We start from the raw sequence: 21400 nt of genomic DNA on the forward strand, positions 1-21400 counted from the left end.
CCATCTCAGCCATCCTCCTGGTGTAAGGGGTTTCCATCTCAGCCATCCTCCTGGTGTAAGGGGTTTCCATCTCAGCCATCCTCCTGGTGTAAGGGATTGGTTTGCCCTTCTGTGGATTTCCTTTTGCTTTTGGCTACTTATACTTAAGGAGGCTTTGTCTAATCCAGGATCATGGAGACATATTTCTGTCCTAAAAGTTTTATAGTTCTGCTATCGTGTTCCGTGTAAGTGAATGCACGTGTATAGTGTGAAGGGCTCCACCTTTATCCCTGTGTGTGAGGTTGTATAGTTGCTCCCACACCACTGAACAGTGGTGCCCTTACTGCCTCTTAGATTATAGATTTTTAAACCCGGGTCTGTCTGAAAGCACTTTGAACATTCTGAAGAAACAACAGTTTGCCAGGATTTCACGCCCTTCAGGGCTCACACTCTGAGGTTTCCTGAGGAAACCTGCTAATAATCAGTACTATCTTTTCCCTAACAGGGACATCCAGAGGGCGCACCGGGTGGCGGCTGAGCTGCAGGCTGGAACATGCTACATCAACAACTATAATGTCAGCCCGGTGGAGCTGCCCTTTGGTGGCTACAAGAAGTCAGGTGAGGTGGAGGGAAAGCGCAGGCAAACCAGATTTGCAGGGATGCCATCTTAGCCAGTGCTGGCTCACCAGTGTTCTGACTGTGGCCTGGCACAGCCAGGGAAATACAGAAGACTCAGTCCTCCCCGGCCTCCCTGGGCTGCTGGCCAGGCACTGCCAGTCAGCTCTTGTGTAACGTGGCATGTGAACTGCTGATCACACCTCGGTGTGTCTTGTGGGCTGTGTTACCTTTTCTTGCTCTGAGCACTAAGCACTCCTTCCTATAGGGCTTCTGTATCAGGCACGCCCATAGGTAGGGCCTAGGTGTCTCTAAAGTCATAGACCAGAAGGCTTGTATTGATTGGTTTTCTCCTTTGGGCCCACATTTGACATTCAACACAACTGTCTGATGTGGATGGCACCAAAATGGTCCCCTAAGCTACTGCTCCTTGATTTCTGTCACCACAGATGCGTGCTCTGGCATGTCGGGATTTGAGGCAGAGGGGTGTAGCCATTGTTTTGAGTTTTTCTCTCTGTGTGTGGCACCTGTATTCATTCATTTCCTATACTTCTTTTCATTTAAACTGAAATTTGGTTTGAACACCGTTTTGAGAGTCCAGCCCATAGTCTTTGGCCACCTTAATATGCAGTGGTGGGCGTGGATAATCTTCTCTCATAGGTAGCTCTATCCTTGTGCTCCCTAATGATACCCTACTAATCACGGTGCTTTTTATTAGTGGCTAGTGTTTAGTGGTCGTGGGCCTTAGGGCCCCCCAACCCCAGGCCGGTTTTCATTCCTTTTGAGTAGGACAACAGTGTGTGTTGAGCGAGAGCAAATGATAAGAGAGAAATGGCTGGGTCTGCAGAGAGCCTGGCCTTATATGCTTAGCCAGTGTGGGCTTGGGCACAACACAAAGTCCAAGCATGGGACTTTGACAGAACTGAAAGTCTGCCCTTTGCACATGCTAAAGGTTAATAATAAATCTTATTACATAGTCAGGTTTTAACGGACACTGCTTTTCAGGGCTGTCAGGTTGTTTGTTGTAGAGGCTGCTTTTAACGTGCCTCTTGGTTTTTCTAGGGCTAGGGGTGGGAAGGATGGAGAACACAGTCTCGTGTATCCAGGGTGAGCCTTGAACTCACTCTATAGTGGAGCAGATTTCCTTCTGCCTCATCTGTGTGAAGTGCTGGGGTTATAGGAATGTGAGACGATGACGGCCAGGCTAATGGTGCCGGGAACTGAACCCAGGACTCTGTGCCTGGTAGGCAAGCACCCTACCAACTGAGTTACTGCGCCTGCTGTTAGCACACTTCCTTCAAAAGACTGGACATTTTTCAGATGTTCACCCAGAATGGCAGGCACTGAAGCGGGTACTCGGCTGCTAAGTGTCCGAACACTCGCTGGCCCAGCTCGGCAGAAGTACCTGCTCTGAGGACGTACTCCCCACCCTGACCAGCAGAGTCTGCCTTTGATGCAGCGTGACTCCAGACCACTGTACGGCCAGCTCACTCTGACCCTGTGTCTTTTCAGGATTCGGCAGAGAGAATGGCCGTGTGACAATTGAGTACTATTCCCAGCTGAAGACGGTGTTTGTGGAGATGGGCGACGTGGAGTCAGCCTTTTGAAACCCAGTGAAGCTTGCTGACTCAGCCGAGCTGTGGAATGAGCTGACTGCCTTGACAGGCAGTGTAACTGAATAGCTTCTTAATATCCAGGCTGTGGGTCATTAGTGTGATAACGGGTCAGTGTTGTCCTCTGTCTTACCTTCCCAATTGAAAATGTGCACAAGTGCCTTTCAGATGGTAGCCAGGGAACCTGTTGCTCCAGCAAGTCCTGAGAAATGTGTAGCGCACTCTTCAGACACGGGCAGGCCACAGCTCTGCTCCTACACATTTGTCCCACCAACAATGGCATCTTTCTAGCTTGCTTTAAAGCAGGCCTTCCTTCCTGGGTTCCTGGTGAATTAGTAGATATGCATTCTCTGTTCACTGACAACTAAAAAACAAAATCTTAAAGCTTTTATGTGGAGCCGGGCAGTGGTGGTATGCGCCTTCAATCCCAGCACTCAGGAGGCAGAGGCAGGCGGGTATCTGAGTTTAGAGCAAGCCTGGTCTACAGAGTGAGTTCCAGTATAGGAAGGACTACACAGAGAAATCCTGTCTCAAAAAAAACCATAAATAAATAAATAAATACTAAAATGTAAAAAGCTGTTATTTGGAGATGTTCAGGTCTTACTACTTATGGGCAATGTAACTCATTGGCATTTTAAAAGCGATGTTCTTGACTAGCAAGACAGCTCAGTGGGTAAGGTCTTAGGACTTAAGCCCAGTGACCTCAGGTTTATCTTCAGAACCCACCCCTCCCCCACATCATACACTGCACAATAATAAAATCTTTCTCAAATGCTGTGTTTTTTCTGTCTCTTCATTGAGAAACCTGACAACCTGGCTAGAGAGACAGGTAGTCGGTGGAGTCGGATTTTACGCAGATAACTGACTTGCCTCAGTGAACGCTCATCCTGTCTTCCACAGCAGACACTTTATCTCTGGTCCTTGCAGTACAGCCTTAGAACCGAAGAGAACCTTTAGAATACGTGAGTTACTTGTATGCTACCGTGACAGTGAATTAAGACCTATCACACTGCTGATCTTTTTGCTGTCTTAATTTGAGTCTCCTCTTAAGGCTGGATAGGAGAGAGGAGACAGAACCAGGCAGGGGGAGGTGATCAAAGGGCAGGGTGAAGCATGACAACTTTTGTGCCCTGTCCTTCCCTGCTGTGGGCAGACCTTGTAACTGTAGAATGCTGCAGTTAAGCCCAACCCAGTGCTGCTTCTGGGGACCAGTTAAGTACAGTGAAGGTGGCATTTGGAGACGAGGGTTGATTGTTACTAGGCCCCAGTCACTTGTCCTTGGATGGTGAGTTATGGCCGCCGTTCGCACCAGAATGCTGAAAGCAGCCTTTCTTGGTGTTATTTGTCCTGACATATTTATGAATCCTTGTTTTTTTCCTCACACATAAAGACCCATTTTTGTCTTCCTTTTCAAGGTTGGGGGGAGTTGACAAAAGAAATCAAGCAATTCAACAGTGAGATTACAGCTTGCTCTTGCTTAGGCCCGCTGCAGCTTTTAAGTGCAGTTAAGAGAAAGCCCCTGTGCCTCATCACGACCATCCAGACTGTCTGATGTCGTCTGTTACTCTCCACTTTCCTCTGGGTTCTCTGCCAGGCTCTTCCCTCTTTAGACCATGTTTTCCACCTTACAGGTTCCTTACACCACAAGCTAACCTCTGTTCCAAGGTAAGGTACCCATCAATCACACACTGCCTCCTCCATTCCTGTTACATCCATTGTTACTGTAACTTTTCATGCAAACTGGGTCCTTCCTTAAGTAGAACACAAACTGAAAGCAAGAACTGCCCTGTCACAGGGCTCGAAGTGTTGAGTGTCTGAGCAGGTAATGCTCAGTGTGGACAGGGAGCCGCAGCACCTGATTGGTAGAGATGCAGACTGAACCCACCTCAAATCTGTCAATCAGTTTTAGCAAGATCCTCAGATGAGGCATACACAGAGTGGATTGCCAGGCAGTGCTTTGAGAGAAATGGTTCTCAAGTTTGGTCCTTCATTAGAGCTGCCTACTGAACTTTAAATATACTGAGATGCTAATGTAAGTGATCTGGAATCTGAAAAGGTTCTCAGGCGAATTCAGTAGGCAGCTGGGCTAAGCACTGCTCTGAGTACTTAATACTTATGCTTAATTACAATTAAATAAACATTAAGTGTGTGAGTTGTCCTAGGCGCATCTCAAGTCCTCAGTATTTGAACACAGGTGCTGATTATTGGACAGTACAGAGTATGTTTCTGTCACCGTCAGAAAATCCTACTAGAAAGTTGTTTAAGATGAATAAAACAGACCGTTCATTTCTGTATTTACTTATATTTATTTAGGTGGATGTGTGTGGGCAGGAGTGTGGAGGTCAGGAAAAGTTCACTCAAGGAAGTGGGTTTTCTCCTGTTAATATGGATTAAGGGAATCACATTCCGGTGGTCAGGCTTGGTGGTAAATTCTGCAGGCTGAGCCATCTCTCTGGCCTAAGACTGGTCATCGTGATTAGGATTGGATAGCATCTTAAGAATGTAAAGGGGAAGTTATCCAAACTCTGGAAGACTGCAGAACATTAACCAGGTTGTTGACATTTGCTAGGTTACACCAGCAGGTGGCGCCCAAGCTTCCTACCACACCTTGCGGGAGCCTTGAGCCCAGCTTCTGGTCTTGAGCGCCTCCTACTGTGCACGCGTGATCATGGAGCCTCAGTAATTGTGTATGAGGGTTTCCAATATCCTTAATACTGGGCGTTGACTAGCTCATGTGCTTGAAACTTGGTGCCCCATTGGTGATGACCCATTGGTGATGGTTTTGGAGGCTGTGGGATCTTTGGGACATACTTCTGTTAGGTGGAGAGATCCTCTGGTTTCCTCTCCCGATTCACATCATTATACCCTTAAAAGCTGTCTCCCCACTGGCCTGCTCCGCTTTTGGTTATATGAGTACAGCTGGTCACATGGAGAAAGCAGCAGCTACATCTGAGGGAGGTCAGGGCAGGAAGGTGTCACAGCAGAAACAGCAGCAGAGGACAGAACTGAGAAGGACGATGTCTGTTAGGATCCAGAGACAAGAAACAGCATCTCTGGTTGCTAGAAGAGTCTGAGAGAGCTGACCTCCTTAAGACCAAGGGTCTTACATCCTGGGCCAAGAACTTTAACTGGCTGCTACAGCAGTAAGTTCTTAACCTGTGGGTCGTGACTCCCTGGAGGTTGAATGACCCTTTCACAGGGGTTATAAATCAAATATCCTGCATGTCTGATATTTACATCATTATTTGTAACTAACAAAACTACCGTTATGAAGTAGCAATGGAAAATTTATAGTTGGGGGGCGCATACATGAGGAACTGTATTAAAGGGCCCCAGCATTAGGAAGGTTGAGAACCCCTGACCTAGAGGCATGACTGCCTGGGACCTGCATAAGGACTGGAGCACTGGAAGACACCCCAAGCTGCTGTTCCCACCTGCTTACAACCACTGCTCACAGCTGTCACACAGGGACGCCAGTGCTCCAGAGAGCAGTACTGGGTCCTCCTGCCTCGCTGAGTCTCAGTGAGAGGAAGCAGTTCTCCAGGTCTCCGGGGTGCACTTCTTTTATAACATGAATAAAACCCAGTTACTGCAGAGGTTTGCTGATGCCACCCTTTCTAGTCCCAACCCCAAACTTCTTATCTCACTATCAGCATTTCATAAGGGAACACCTACTGCTGCTAAAACGAAGGCAAATTTAAAGCTTTATGGTAGTAGAGGGGGGAAGGCAGGGGGGAGGAGGCAGCCCATTTCCTTTTTTTTTTCCTTCAGTACACTGGTGACATATTCTCATGACCCGACCCGGGAATGTGTTCTAATTCCCAAGGGTGTTCCAGGCATCCCAGTGCAGCTGAGCCACCTTTCAGTGCCTCCATCTCTGAAGCTTGAGTGACTCAGTACGATGGAAAATGCATGGGGTTTAGAGTTAGGCCCCTCTGTTCAACAACTAACTCTGATCCTCAGAAGCTATCGAGCATGTGAGGTATGGCTGGCCCAAATGAAGAACGTGTGCGTTTGTTTTAAGCATTATCCATCTAAAAGCCATATGTGGCTAGTGGCCACCCTGTTGGACAGCAAAGGTCTAGACGCCATGTTCTTGTTCCTAGAAGTCATTATTTTGCCAGCTTAGACCATTCTCTGAAGGCCTTTCCTGTTTGTTCCTAACCAGACATCGGCATAGGCAGTTTTAAAATTTTATTTATTTTTATATTTTATGTATGTTGATGTCTTTTGGCCGCGTGTCTGTCTGTGTGAGGGTGTCAGAGCCTCTGGAACTGGAGTTACAGACAACTGTGAGTTGCCACATGGGAGGTGGAAATTGAACCTGGATCCTCTGGAAGAGTGATCAGTGCTCTTAACCGCTGAGCCATCTCTCCAGCCCTGGCACAGACATTTCTAAGCCGGTTTCCTCATGTATAAAATGAGCTGTTAGCAGTTCTAGCATCTCAGTTATCCCTAGTTCCATCTGTGTCTCTTGCTTAACTTAAGAAGAAGCTTTAAACAGTTGTGTTTATTTGTATGGGTGTTACATACGTGTGTAGCATACAATGCACACGTAGAGGTCAGAGGGTAACTTGTGGGAGCCAGATAAACTCAGGTCATCAGGCTGTACGACAAGTGTCATTACCTGCTCATCTGACTGAACCCATTACTTAACTTTTTAAGCAACATAAACAATCTTCAATAGATTTTTCAATAGTCCATACCGTAAATTATTAGCATCAAGCAGTCCTACGTTTGAACTAGAGCTAAGGCTCAATTTTTTCCACTCTCATCACCATAGTCAGACTTCATCTCCACTTCACAGACTGTGTGTGTGGGCGCTCACAGCCTTGCTCATAATGGGTAGAAATGGCACCCTGATTTTAGTAAGACTCTCAGAAAGAGATGCAGGCAGGAGGTTTAGGTACGAGGCTGATGCCAGATAAGTTTTTATTATATTAAAAAAAAAAACAGTGGAACTGGAAACCGGGGTGAGTCGCTGGAGGTGAGCGAGTGTCGGAAGGCCCCCCACTCCTCAGTGGCAGGATCTGTACCCACCGCCTAAGCCTGGTCTGATCCAGCCGAGATGCTGGAAAGCAGAGCACACGGTGGTGCCCATCAGGGCAAAGAGGGCAAGAGAGCTCACGCCTCCTCGATACCGCTTGCTAGGGTCTGAAAAAGAAGACAGCGGGAGTCACCAGGACAGCCACAAGCCATTCTGCTCTAGCATTTGAGGTCGTATAGTCAACAGCTTGTTCTTGGGAGGTCAGCCAACTCTAGCCCAGTATGCTAGGATATATGTGCAAGGTAACTTTACACTAGCATTGCCTAGACTATGGAGGACTCTGTAAGTCGAGCAACTTTGTCTTAGGCCCAGTAGGAGCATCTGCCTCCGGAATGACGCGTAGCCTTTTCCTCTCTGCTAGCCATTTATCCCAGCCGTGGTCAGGTTTTGCTGATGCAGCACCTTGATTTGATTCCTGGCAGCTCTGGCTAGCCCCTTAATATTTCTAAGGCTGTTTCCTCATCTGTACAACAGGCTGTTAGCTGTACGTGAAATTGCTGTGAGCTTGCATAGCATATGCAAAGTTCTCAGGCAAGCAACTGGCACTTAGAAAATGTGCAAAGGTTTGTTCCTATTCTAAGGATAGTAAGAAGAAAAAGAACGGACCTTCACGTTCCACTTCCTCATTTTAAATTGTATCATATTTTACATATATGCATATTTTGTCTGCATGTGTGTCTGTGCACCACTTGCATGGATGCTCTAGACCTGGAGTTACAGACTGTCGTGAGCTGCTGTCTGGGTGCTGGGACTCAAACCGGGGTCCTCCAGAAGGGTGGTCAGTCACCTGAACAGGTGAGCCATCTCTCCGGCCCTATCTCTTCCTCCACTTTTAACTCCCAAACCAAGAGTTAAAATACAGTAACAATATTGAAAATTTGGCTGGGCGGTGATTTGTGAGGTAGAGGCAGTCACATCTCTGTGAGTTCGAGACCAGCCTGGTCTATGAAGTGAGTTCCAGGGTAGCTAGGGCTACACAGTCTTAAAAACAACAACAACAACAACAACAACAACAAAAAACAAAACAAAATAAAATAAAAAATAAATAAAATTTGTTTTGGGGGCAGAAGAGATGGCTCAGTGGTTAGGAACACTTGATGCTCTTGCAGTGGACCAGAATTCAGTCATCAGTACCCATGTTAGGTGGCTTGCAACCACCTGTAACTGCAGCTCCAGGGGTAGGCCCTGCATACAGGTACATAATACATGTTTTTTTTTTTGTTTTGTTTTTTTTGGTTTTTCGAGACAGGGTTTCTCTNTGTAGNCCNNGCTGNCCTNGAACTCAGAAATCCGCCTGCCTCTGCCTCCCAAGTGCTAGGATTAAAGGCGTGCGCCACCATGCCCGGCTGCATAATACATGTTAAAGAAGATAAATCTAAAATGCATTTCCTTGGCAGATGTCAGCATCTACTTACCTCCTGTGTAGTAGCCATATGCATAAAGGACTCGCCCAATAATCCAGGTCAGGCCCAGGCCAGAAGCTATGCGCTAGAATGGAAGGACAAAACAGTATGTTTGCACTGAAGCAGCAGACTGACCTTAATTAATGCCTACAGCTGACTACATGTGTGTTGGCCAATGGGGATTTCATGCATTTGCTAATGTAGTTCTCACAGAGTTAGGAAATCATGGGCTTATTCGTTTCAGTCAGGAAAGTTGAAGGCCCGTGGTTGTCTACAATAGCGTGCTCAATGGCAAGGTGAGTCCTAGCTTTCCGGATGGGTGGACCAGAAGGAACTTCCTGCTCAGGGCAACTGGGGGAACTGGTTCTGGAACTCAGGTAAGAGCAGGCTAGCCTCAGGGTTCCAGGGTGAGTCAGAAAGTCAGAAGAGGAAACTCTGATATCTGAACCGGGACCCTGGGTCTCACACACAGGCTGAACAGCTGCCGGGCTGCACAGTCTGCAGGGACAACGTCTGGATGCAGCCAGTGCTGCAGCCTGCACACAGTAGGGCTGGAGCTCGATGAGACAAGGTGAGAAAAAATGGATAGCAAATCCCTGAATATGTGTACCCAGAGGGCAAAGGGCTCCCCATTCCCACTCCCCTGACAGGAGAGAGAAAGGCTTATGAAGGTTGAGACACCCTTCTCTTCGATTCATCCCGAGTAACCCCACTTCCCAGACAGAATAAGAGGGAGCTAAGGTTGATGCAGGGTGAGCAGGTGACCTTCCCCAGTCCTTTTCCAATCTGGTAGTGCTAGGGCGGTGCTGGTTGCTATGGGAGGATTTGCTTGAATTGACTCTGGATGAGAAGTCTCCATGGGAAGATGAAGTTCAACTATCGACAGAGCCCCAGTTACTCTCTGTTTAAGCCTAGTCTCTGAGAGGCCGTTCTTCACTACAGTGCTGTGTAATTGCTAGCAATTTTGGGACAATGTTTTGGGGCTGTTTTCAGTTGTACAGATACCCGCCTGTCCCGTCCACTGTTATAACCTCAGGTGTGACTAATGACTGTGTGCCTCTGGATGCTGGGTGCTGCAGACAGACAGACACCTGCAGTTCCTTCTTCCTCATCGCGTGTGAGTTTGCTTAACTGTCACCTCAGTAAGAGCCCCGAGCCTGGCCACACTCCTCATAATCTCTGAGCCCCACACTCCTGTCCTGCTTCCTAACAGTTTGCTATTGGGCACTCACCACTTTCTAACATAATTTACTTAAGACCCCAATTAAAGGAAAGGCCGATTAATCCAGGCGTCTGCCTGTCTGGTTCACTGCTGTAACCTTGGGTGTGGGTAGATGTTTTTTTTTTTTTTTTTTGCATAGATGAATGAGGAAAGTAAAATCCACTCCCTGTGTACACAAACCTTTCAGAAATAGATGGACCTGGGGTCAAAGTTCATGCTTCTGGGGCTTCACTGACCCCATGAAACTTAAACAGTAGCTACGAGGCTTTTCCTCACTCTGAGAAAACTAGGTGAACTCTGCCTACTTTAAAGCAAACCTCGTAATAACTCAGTAAATAAAATCCTTTTAAATAGGTGCGGCTTGACAGCAGGCTGCTCATTCCGCGTTCCTCTCCTTCTCCCTGTGCCCGGGGGTAGCCCGGGGTAGCTCGGGAACTACATCTAAATGGATGAACAGCCCCAGAAGAAACTTACCGGGTGGTAAACACCTCCCACCGTTAGGAAGAACAGGAAGGGAGGGTAGACCTCCAACCTGGAGTGGACAGAAAGGAGCTTTTAGCACAGCGTTCTCAAGCTTGGCAGTGGTGGCGCACACCTTCAATCCTGATACCGCGGGAGGCAGAGGCAGGAGGATCTCTGTGAGTTTGAGGACAGCCTGGTCTACAGAGTGAGCTCCAGGACAGGCAAGGCTATGTAGAGAAACCCTGTCTTGAAAAACAAAACCATCCCCCCCCACTCCCCACCCCCCAAAACCACCACAACAGTTCCTCATGGATGTCTGTCCAGAACTCTAAGAATGTATAAGGAACTCCACCTTCATGCCGGAAGGCTAGAAGTGCAAGTACAAACTCTGGCTGAAGGAAGACGTCTGCTCGCCAGGAGCCACCTGCTTTTGCTCTAGCTGAGAGTAAAGGAACTTCACATCCTACAAATGCACGAGGAAGGGTCTCAGATTGGGAAAGTCTCCTAAGGGACGCTCAGGCGTCCCACAGGCTCATGTGTTCGGACACTTGTCTCCACTTAGTAGCACTGCTTTTGGACGTTGTGGGACCTTTGGGGACAGGGGCCGTGACTGGAAGGTATAGGCCACTAAGGGTGGGCTTTGAGCAGAGGACTCTTGTTTCCTATCTGCCTTTGTGACTAGCTGCAAGTCTCTGCCATCACCAGCACGAGTCGGGTCATTATATCTTTCATCATGGGCTGCTTTCTTTTAATCATGAGCCAAGATGAATCCTTCCTCCACTCAGTTCTGTCAGAGGGGTGTGTGTGTGTGTGTGTGTGTGTGTGTGTGTGTGTGTGTGTATGAATGCAATTAGTTAGATGGGACCTGCAAACACTGCAGAGGGTCACATTAAAGACTTTGTGATGGCTGCTAATTGTCAACAGAATCTAGACTCACCCATGGAAGATTATTTGGATTGTGTTTGTTAATTGAAGTAGAAAGAACTGCCCACCATGGGTGGCACCAATCCCTGGCTGGGACCTGAACTGTCTAAGAGAAAAGAGATGAGCAGTAGCAGGCCTTCATCACTCTCTGCTTCTTGACTGTGGATGCGATGGAACCCTTGTCCCCTGCTTCAGGCTCCTGTCACCTTGACTTTTCTATCATGAGTTCCCCACCATGAAGGACTGGCCCTTAAACGGTGAGCTAGGATAAGCCTCTCTTCCTAAGCTCATACTATCACAGTAATGGGACAAGACATTTCAGAAAAGGCTAGTCAGAAGTTGCTTTGTTTTATTTTCAAGACTGGATTTCTCTGGGTAGTCCTGGCTGTCCTGGAACTCACTCTGTAGACCAGGCTGGCCTCGAACTCACAGAGACACATGCCTGCCTCTGCCTCCCAAGTGCTGGGATTTAAGGTATGTGCTACCACAGCCTGGCTAAGAAGTTTTCCATTCTAAAAATACTTAATTTTATTCAGTATTCAATTCTGTTCACACAGTAACTTAAGTTTATTTTTATTTGTGTGTATGAGTGAACATATGTGTGTGTACCAATGCCCTGGTTCACATGTGTAAGTTAGACTTGGTTCTCTCCTCTTGCCATGTGGGTAACAGGGATCAAATTTAGATGATCAGGTTTGGCAAAAAGTGCCTGGATTTTCTGAGACATCTTGCGCCACCCCACCTCTGACACTAACGTTTTAATGATACTCTTAACGAGGTACCCACGACTGCCATGCTATCTACCACTGAGCAAATTCAGAGACCCAGGGCTGAAGTGATGGACATCTTTGCCGTCTGGCAGCATGACACTCACGTGTTCTGGTGGGCGCGCTGAATGCAGTTGAACATATGCCCGTTCTCAGGATCTGTGCTGTACATGACAGGGTACTGTTAAAGCAAAGGCCAGGCAGAGAATTAACTAACACTGAGACAGAGACATCCCGAAGCACCTTGTACCGTCCTCCTGAGGGATGAGCGCCTGGTTTTCAGTTCTCAGCAGCAGCTACGGAGTCTCTAGCCAGCATAAGGTAGCGAGAACCTGTGACTATGTTGTGGTTACCAAAGAGACAGGAGTGGCTTCTGCCCAGCCAGGGCTTCTCCTTGATGTCATAAATCAATGGCGGACTGCAGATGATTACGGAGACATCATAGAGAAATGGCTGATTCCCAAGAGTCACCACACACCCCATCCTCTTAAGATCTCCCTTAAGAGGGAGCAGATAATTGAGAGAGTGAGTCTTTTATTGCAAGTGTCCATTAGAATAAAAAGAGAGGCAGCCAGATATCAACACTTGAAAAGAGCCTCCACGGAGGAAGTCTAATTACAAGATGCTAAATGCAAACAGACATCTAATTGCTCACCAGGGAGAGCTTTAGAAGTTCCCCTCCTAGTTCAGCCAGGACTAAAGGAAGTATTTAACAGACTTCCTTTCTGCAGCTACTGGCTAAACTCAGGTTAAAGCTCAGCATCTCTTCTCTATTTAGGAATCAGGAAAATCAACTTAAGACATCCTTTTTTTAAAGTGGCAAACTAGGAAGCAATAAGGCCACTTCACAGAAGTGTCCCTGGCAAATGGCTCTAGACAAAAATGGACTTTTAATCCCAGTAGGCCCGGTCTTTTTACAGAGCAGCCAACGTCCAATGAAGTGTAAACTACGCCCCAGCTTCTTAGGAACAAACTCCTAATGGGCGTTGTCCAAAAACTGCCACCACCTGTCACCACTAATAACTCAGCTCTCCCTCCAGGACTGCAGAACAAGCCTTGGATAAGCTGGTGGCCTCGGGAAGCCCACAGAGGCACCCGCCGGTGAGCCTACTTACCTCTACCTTGTACTTCTTGCGGGCTTTGCCCACGTTGATGGCTAGGTGGAGCACCATCACAAAGCTGGCAGCACCCGTGAGAAGCACAAATCCATACTCCTTAGAGAGGACAGCCATCTTGGATCTATGGAAGAAAGTACAACACAGTGGGAAACAAAGTGAGCACCGTGGGCAGCGTGTAGCACGAGGCCTTAGCACACGCTGATGGTAGTGCCTTGTTACCAGCAGATGCATACAGATCACAAAGACATTTCAGGGCTGGGGAGATGGCTGGGAAGGTAAACTGTTTGCTGCACAAACAGGAGGACCTGACTCTGGATCCTCAGCCGCTACTGTGCTGGGCCGTGTTGGGGGTGAAGACAAGAGGATATTTGGAGCTCACTGGCTGGCCAGTCTTAATAAAAAAAAGGTGAGCTTAGGACTTAGCGAGAGAAGAACATGCCTCAAAAAGGAAGGTAGAGAGTGAGACAGCCAAAGAAGCCTCAGCGTCAACCTCTGGACTCTGTATGAGCGTGTGCAGGTTAAGAGCACCTACACATACACAAGTGCACACACACGCATGTATCACACATACACACACATCCCACATGCACATACCACACATATGTATGACACACATACACTCTGCCCAATTTAAAAAGGAAAAAGGTGTTCCTAAGAGGTCATCAGAAATACTACTGTGCATTCGACAACAGAATTAAAGATGACTGCGGTCTGCAGTATGGTCTCTGTGTCAAGTGTCAAGTCATCCGCGTCCTTCCTTCCCTCTTCCTTCCTTCAGCTCGTTTCCTTTCCTCCATCTCTTCCTTTCAGTTTTGAGAACAGATTTTACTTCCTTACTTCTTTATTATTTATTTTAGTGTGTACGCACACCCATGCACCTACAGCCATGTGCGTATGGAGGTGACAGGACAATTCGTAGGAGTCTCTTCTCTCCTACCGCCACGTGGGCCCTGGGGGTTGAATTCCAGTCATCAGCCCTGGAAGCTGGCACCTTGACCCACTGAGCCATCTCACGGGCTACTTAATTGCAGTTTTTGAGACAGAGTTTCACTGTGTGGCCTAAGTGGGCCTGGTACTCAATACATAATCCAGAGGGGCCTTAAGTAACCATCCTGCCTCGGCCTCTCAAGTACAAAGATCACAGGTGTGTGCCACTATAACTAGCTGTATATTCTCCGTGGCCTAACATCCATTTACAAATTTCACCAGTGTCACTGCAGTGGTCATTGCAGTATGTTATGGCCACTAAAATTTACATTGGGAAGTATTTAACATGACACACTTTAACAAAGTAGCATCGACAACAGTGGCTTCTGGAGAGGCCGACTGTGAGATCAGAACCTTGTGACTGCCCTTCCACCCTGATCCTGGCCACATGCTGGCACAGTTTTAGAAACCAGAGTGAAGTCCCACTAGAGTGCGCTGACATCAAAGTCTGGCCCCTGAGCCAATGGCGTGGACAAGACGCACAGTCTGGCAGGCTCCTGAGAATCCAGGTTGCCCCTCAGATCATCACAAGAGTGCTGATGTCTGCAACTTATTTTGGAATGCACAAAAGCTGGGATATACAAGCTGAACAAACGTTAACTGTAGATTGCGGTGGTAGCTGTGCGGTTTCATGATACAATTCTTTTCATTTTTCTGACCACACAGGAGAAACGGCTTTGAGAAAAAACTAATCCTGGCTCATCTTGCAGTGTTCAGCATTCAAGCTCCCGTCTCAAGGGAAAGACTTAGGCTGGGCACCAGAGAGAATAAAACTTAGCAGGTGGAAGAGGCTTTAAGCATCTCAGAGCCCACTGGGCTGTCCACTAACCTCTGTGAGCTAAGGGTTCAGAGCACAGTGGCAGAAAAGGCAGGTCTAACACCTCAGAATCTGCTGAAGTCACTCACTACCACATGCAAGGCTGCCCCAAGCCAGGAGCTCCTGTGTGATCTCTTGCTGGTTGTGAAAGCACACACTGGTAGGCAAATGCTTAAGAGGAGGAGGCAGAAAGAGCACAAGTTCAAAGCCAGTCTGTGCTCTGCCTTTAAAGGCTGGGGAGATGGCTTAGTTGGTGAAATGCTTGCTGAGCAACCAAGAAGACCTGAGTTCAATCCCTAGCGCCCATGCAAAACAGTCAGGCAAGATGGCACCTGCAGTCTTGTATTCCTATTGCTGCGGAGACAGGAAGACTATAGCAGCCTGCAGGCCAGCCAGTGGAGCCTGATTGGTGAGTTCCCCCTGAGGAGCAACAACCCAGGTTGTCTTATAGCTTCCACATGCATGTGCATGCAGACACAGCCACCCCACACATCCGCACACCCACTGAAATAAATAAAGCCTGTCTCTGATGGGTGTCTAGCTTTTACCTCCCCAGCAGCCAGCTCAGGGTGTTGCCCTGCTGCAGAACATTTCTAGTGATCCTTAAAAAACAAAAGGGCGTGATCCCAGTATCCCAACCAGCAAAGGAACACCCAGAGCTCATGGGCTGCACCCAGAGTCGAAAGCAGGAAGTAATATGGGTAGGATTCAACTCTGATTTGTCTGGTTCCCATGGCCTCTTTCAGTCCTGTTTACGATGGAGCCACAATATCTTTATATGGAATCCAGAGGGTGAGCAAGTTGCTCACGTTTTTAAAAATTAAGTTTCTCAGGGGTAGAGAGATGGCTCAGCGGTTGAGAGCACGGGCAGCTATTCCAGGTTTGATCGCCAGCACCCATATGGTGGCTCACAGCCATCTATAACTCCAGTCCCAGGGGAATCCAATAACTACTTCTATCTAGCTTCACTCATGTGGTTCACAGACATGCAAGCAGGCAAAATACCCATGTACCTAAAAATAAATATTAAAATATACAGTTCTCCTAGCTTAGAAAAATAACATTTGGGTTCTGAGCCCCTCAGACCTGTCACTACCACACCACAGCACACAGCAGTCAATTCTCATGAGATTTCCCCTTTTATGATATTCACCCTACCCTGCTCGCTTGCCCTTCAGATGGGCCAGACACACTCCAGGCCAGATGTCTCTATGACTCAGCACAAGGTGTCTCCAGGTGAGAAGCCAGGCCTGCACAGCTTCAGAGGAGGGAGCCTGGATGCTCTCCAAGTTTCTTCTCCTCCCTCCTCTTCCTGAGTTATAAAGTCAACACATGTGAGAGGCTATGGTATCAACTATGTAGCAAGAATACAGTGTGAACTCTGAACACCCTTTTGAAAATACAAAGTGACCAAGCCTACTTGGAGTTAAACCACTGAGGCCAAACGGGCCACTGAAAATCGAAGCTGCCCCCAAGGTTGTCAGAGCTGTGCCTGTAAGGACAATGAAAGGAGACACATCTGCTCTAGCACAGTTTGTGAGTCTGGAGGCTCAGGCCGATGAGGGCAGACCTAGGACCAGGCCAAGTTTTAGAATTCATAAAAACACTCTAGTTCTGCAAAACACCAGAATGGGGCTTAGTTACTGACTCCTGCTCTCCTGATGTCTAAGAGCAGCCAGGCAGGCAAGACAGGAGAGATGCTCTTTGGGTGGATATCTACTGCATGTATCAGCCATTCCCGAAGCAACTGTTCTGCAGTCTACAACTAGAAATGGACATTTCTGCCAGGCTCCTCCTTCAGAGGAGAACAGAAGTCTGCTGGGTGTTCACACCCGGTGAGAGTCCCTCTCCTCGGTTCAGGAAGTCGACGGGATTAGGATGAACCTAGGTGAGGGCAAGCGAGACCCAGCATCAAGACGTGCGGGTGACATTTAGGACACCGGACTTGGCTGGATCTGGCCAGAAAGCCCTTTTCCTGCACTCCAGCTTTTATGGCTCCACAGAAATACTATTCAAGCTGCAAAGGGCAGGGAGCAATGAAATGGCCCCGCCCAGATACAATGGCTAGGAACCACAAAACTAATCAGCCTGGCAAGATGTGCATAAAGGTGCAGTCGGCGAGACTTGGCTCCGCGGCAATCAGCAGCTATCTAATTGGACTTAAGGCCCGCCCAACAGGAAGATATCATCCCTGGTACTGGGAACCTAATCAATTATCCACAGCTAGTGAGATCACCTTGAAAAATAATCCACTACTGCCACTTTGCCAGACCAACATAATTCTTTATACATACTAACTCCTATCCTCATGCCCACAGATAAACGTAGCCACCGCCCCTCAATGAAGGAGCTTCTCCTTACAGAGAATGGAGACCATCACAGAAAACCACAGCTGCACACAATGCAGAGATTGTGGGGAGTACAGCCGATACTGATAGATTTATATCGTGGCTCCTGAACCTACAGCCCTGGGGACATCGTGGAAGGATTGGAAGAGCCTGTATACCACCAAGTCTGCTGTGAAACAGTCTCTCCTAGAAATGGCAGCAATGGCAAGATCAATGGACGTGTCTTAATGGAAGGAGGGAATTTCACAGGGCACCACCTCTAGACAAAGAACTTCAGGCCACCAATGACAGCTTCGAGATGGAGTTAGAGACTCCCAGGGATGAGCCCCCTTACTGGTTGCTGAATGCAAAGTGGTCAACTCAGAAACCATATACGCACAATAAAAATGGACTTGGAAAATTGTATTTATATACATTTGTGCGCACTTTTACACATATGCAAACAACAGTAATAAAGCCAAAGAGTCTATCGGCTTGAGGGAGGGACAATAGCTAGGAGGGACCAGAGGGAGGAAAGTGGGGGTTGGGAGGATGATGTAATTCCATTTCCATTGGGGGGGGAGGCTGGTGAATGGTTCAGCAGAAAAGGCAGAGAACTAACGGAAGATGGGGAAGGGGTATCAGATACCAGCATGGGTGGTGTGTAGAGACCATGTGATCCTCTATAGTGGATCTCTTCTGCAGGAGCCCTGGATGCTTGTGAACAGGTATAGGACAAAGCCTGGGATGCTGCCTTGCAGAAAGGTGGAAGAGTCCTTCTGATACCTCCACATACCCCTTCCAGTGAGGAGTCCTGCCTCATATGTCTATTCTGCATTCAGAGAAGGCAATGAGAGCAGCCACTGGACTCTGTGTGGTTTGGCATTCCTCACGGCTAGGACTACTCATGGCATAGGCAGGTACTTCCAGAGTAGCTGCTAACAGCAGCGACTTCTGTGGCTTTCAGGAATGCTCCACCACCACACACACACAGAGACAGCTCATCACCTTATATAGTACCTGGTAATATTCACCTTCTCTCCAAAGCATCTACTGAAACCATGAAAGAAACAGGATGATGAATTACATAGGAAAGAACAATCTACAACACAGAGGTCTGTAATTGTAGTTGCTAAAAACCTAGATCCAAGGAGTAAAAATGATTAAACCTTAGCCTTTAAGGATAGGGCTGGCTTAATTCAGTCAAGGTTCAAAAATACTTTGTCACAGGGCACTGGAGAAATGGCTCAGTGGTTAAGAGCACTGACTGCTCTTCCTAGAGGTCCTGAGTTCAATTCCCAGCAACCACATGGTGGCTCATAACCATCTGTAATGGGATCTGAAACACACTTCTAGTGTGTGTCTGAAGATAGTGGCAGTGTATTCACATAAATAAAAATTAACAAAAGAATACTTTGTCATTGGCTAAGTTCTTATTTTCGGAGCCTCTAGAAAAAGGAGGTGGATGTTCTCAGCCCATAGAGGGTGGCCTCTGGGTCAGGGTGCACCAAGAAGGAAAGGCAGCTCAGTTCAGAATCCACACCCAGGCAGCCTCTGCCACACCCTGGGTTGTTAGGAATCCAGAGGCAGCAGATAGCTTACAGGGCCAGGCCTGAGGAGCTGATAACTGATAGACAAGTCCCCTATGGTATGCACACTCATGTGGGCTGCACACATCTTGCTGATCACACACCTGGAGCCCTTTTATGGACCCACCGAGATAAGGTTGCTGAAATTGAGACCTTTTTCCTGGACCCGGTCTTCAGGGTCTGGACACAACAGCTCTGCAATGAATGCTTGTAACTGTGTTTCCCACAGACCAACTGGCTACTGTAACATGAACCCAAACAGAGAACATAAGCTACAAGCCTCCCATTTGTGTTTCTTAATAGTCAGGTGACAAATACAGAAACTTAGATGAGTGTTGCTGCGGTTCTGCCTTCACCTGGAGGGTGTGTTAAGCCATTCCCACTCCCAGAGTTTCTGACTCAGTAGGGCTCCAGTCCGGGCCTGTGAATGCAACTTTTAAAAGTTCCCAGGTGTCTAGATCACTGCCCAGAGAACACATTTTAAAAACTGTTGTTTTGGGAGCTGGAGAGACGGCTCTGTGATTAAGACCACTGGCTGCTTTTCTAGAGGACCTGAGTTTAATTCCTAGCACCTACATGACAGCTCACAACTGTTTATAACTCCAGAGTCAGGGGATTCAATGCCTTCTCACTTCCACAGGCACCAAACACCCACACGGTGTACCAGCATACATTATATACCTATACACATGAAAATAAACAAATGAAAATTTAAAATATTTGTTTTAGGGAAAAAAAGAAATTTGTAGGTGGTGGTGATGACTGTATCCACGCCACGCTGAGAAGCATCCCCCTGTCTCTGTGATCTACACAACGCTTTTTTATTGGATGGTCCTGGGACCCTCCACTGCCTGTGGCATCTCAAGAACATGATGATGGCTGCAGGCTGAGCTGAGGCTAGACCTTGCAAGGTTACACCAGAGCTTGCATGCACCACAGGACCAATTCCATCTTTTCGGGTTTAACATTTGGCTCATCATGAACTAAACAAGTGGGCAAGTGGGGGCCCCAACCCCCCTCTGAAACTTTACTTAGTGATCCTGGCCTATGCCAGCCTCTGCCTTCTTGGACCTCTCTTTACAGCTACAATCACCAGACCTGACTTTTTATTTCTTTCTTTCTAACCAGCCTTGGAGTTTAAGGCTTTATACACTGCAAGAGTGATGGTCACTGTGCAAAAGAGGACCTTCAGGGGACTGTACCTCAAATTCTAAATGAGCATGAGCTCAGTGAAAGACATATTTAAGGGTTTAGTAGGATCTCCAGGAAACTTCTCATGGAGTTCTTCATTCTTTCTGGCAGAAACAGCAAAATGGGGAATCATCTTACCAATACATGTTGAAAATCTAACTACGGAGCTGCGTGCACACCAGCCAGAGACTTTATGTCAGCTCTTTCTCCCCATGATAATCCTATGCCACAGTTGCTATTACTGCTGTTCTCACATTACCCAGGAGGGAAACAAGGCAAAGAGGAATTGGGTAATTTGCCTAAGCCTCCATCACTGGTGAATGCAGGTCTGGGGTCAGAGTGCAAGCAGACTGACCAGTGTCTCAACCATTTGCTACTAAATCACCCTGCAGAGCTTGTGCCTTGGAAGTTAGAAGCAGCAATAAGGAATAATCCTTGTCAGAGCTTATGTCCTGAGCAGTACAGCCACACCCTGCTTCTGTTTCAGGAGCAAAGGGAAAAGATAGCAGCCCAAGGGAGGCTGCAGCTAGACAGAAGCTCTTTGGTTCCACGTTACCTTTTCATGGCACTGAGATCCAACCCTACACATGTTTGGAGCTGAGCATATACAAAATACCAGCCTCCTGGGTCTTTAGAATATTTTGCATCCAGGATCTGCTATTGAGAAAGAGTTATTGCTTCTTTACCAATAGGGATGGCTTTTTTTTTTTTTTTTAAATCATTGCTGTTATTTTCTTCTTGGTGAATGTTCCTATCTAAAACCAATACAATGTTGAAGAGAATAGGCAAAAGTGTCTCGTTCCCCATGTATGGCTGAAGCATTCAGTTCTTCACCATTACATAGGATGCTATAGGATGTTTTATAGATACCTCTGTTCAGCTATGTTATAAATCTAATTATTTTGATATTTTTAAACCATAGCAACGATGTATGTATGTATGTATGTATGTATGTATGTATGTATGTAGCTAGTTTTTAAATGTCAATAAAGGATCTTGTAGTCTCCTCTTCAAAAATAAGCCCCAGGCCATGGTGGGTTTCTGGGCGAATGAGGCTACACTGGTAACCAGCCCTTGTGATCTATAGGGATGGAGGTAGAACAGGCATCATATGATGTGTTTATAACAAGATAAAGAGAGGGGAGATATGTTCTATGGAGGTGTAGTCAGGTGTGGGGGAAGGGACCTCAGCAGGCCCATGTTGAGACATCCCTTCCCTCTGAGGGACCAGCCATACCACACACAATATAGTATAGAATAGAGTTTATTCAGGGCATGGGGAGGGGAGTTAAGAGGGCAGTAGAGACAGAAAAAGGGAAGGGAGAGGGGGAGGGGGAGG

The 21400-nt window shown here is 47.3% G+C and overlaps 2 protein-coding genes across 2 annotated transcripts in view; one reads left to right on the forward strand and one right to left on the reverse strand.

Moving 5' to 3' along the window:
• Aldh9a1 (aldehyde dehydrogenase 9 family member A1) overlaps positions 1 to 2981 on the forward strand; it is an 18424-nt gene extending 15443 nt beyond the window's left edge. Inside the window, exons 10-11 of the mRNA XM_021197840.2 lie at positions 485 to 597; positions 2107 to 2981. Of these exons, the coding sequence (XP_021053499.1) occupies positions 485 to 597; positions 2107 to 2201 (208 nt within the window). The 3' untranslated portion in view covers positions 2202 to 2981. The remainder of the gene's footprint in view (positions 1 to 484; positions 598 to 2106) is intronic.
• Positions 2982 to 7108: 4127 nt separating this feature from the next.
• Positions 7109 to 21400, reverse strand: part of Mgst3 (microsomal glutathione S-transferase 3) — a 21297-nt gene continuing 7005 nt past the window's right edge. The window contains exons 2-6 of the mRNA XM_021199012.2: positions 13148 to 13271; positions 12140 to 12213; positions 10354 to 10411; positions 8670 to 8742; positions 7109 to 7361 (exon numbers count right to left, since the gene is read on the reverse strand). Coding sequence (XP_021054671.1) covers positions 7225 to 7361; positions 8670 to 8742; positions 10354 to 10411; positions 12140 to 12213; positions 13148 to 13264 — 459 coding nt within the window. The 5' untranslated portion in view covers positions 13265 to 13271 and the 3' untranslated portion in view covers positions 7109 to 7224. The remainder of the gene's footprint in view (positions 7362 to 8669; positions 8743 to 10353; positions 10412 to 12139; positions 12214 to 13147; positions 13272 to 21400) is intronic.

Source organism: Mus pahari, chromosome 5 (assembly GCF_900095145.1).
Source record: "Mus pahari chromosome 5, PAHARI_EIJ_v1.1, whole genome shotgun sequence".
In the NCBI taxonomy this organism is placed as follows: Eukaryota; Metazoa; Chordata; class Mammalia; order Rodentia; family Muridae; genus Mus; species Mus pahari.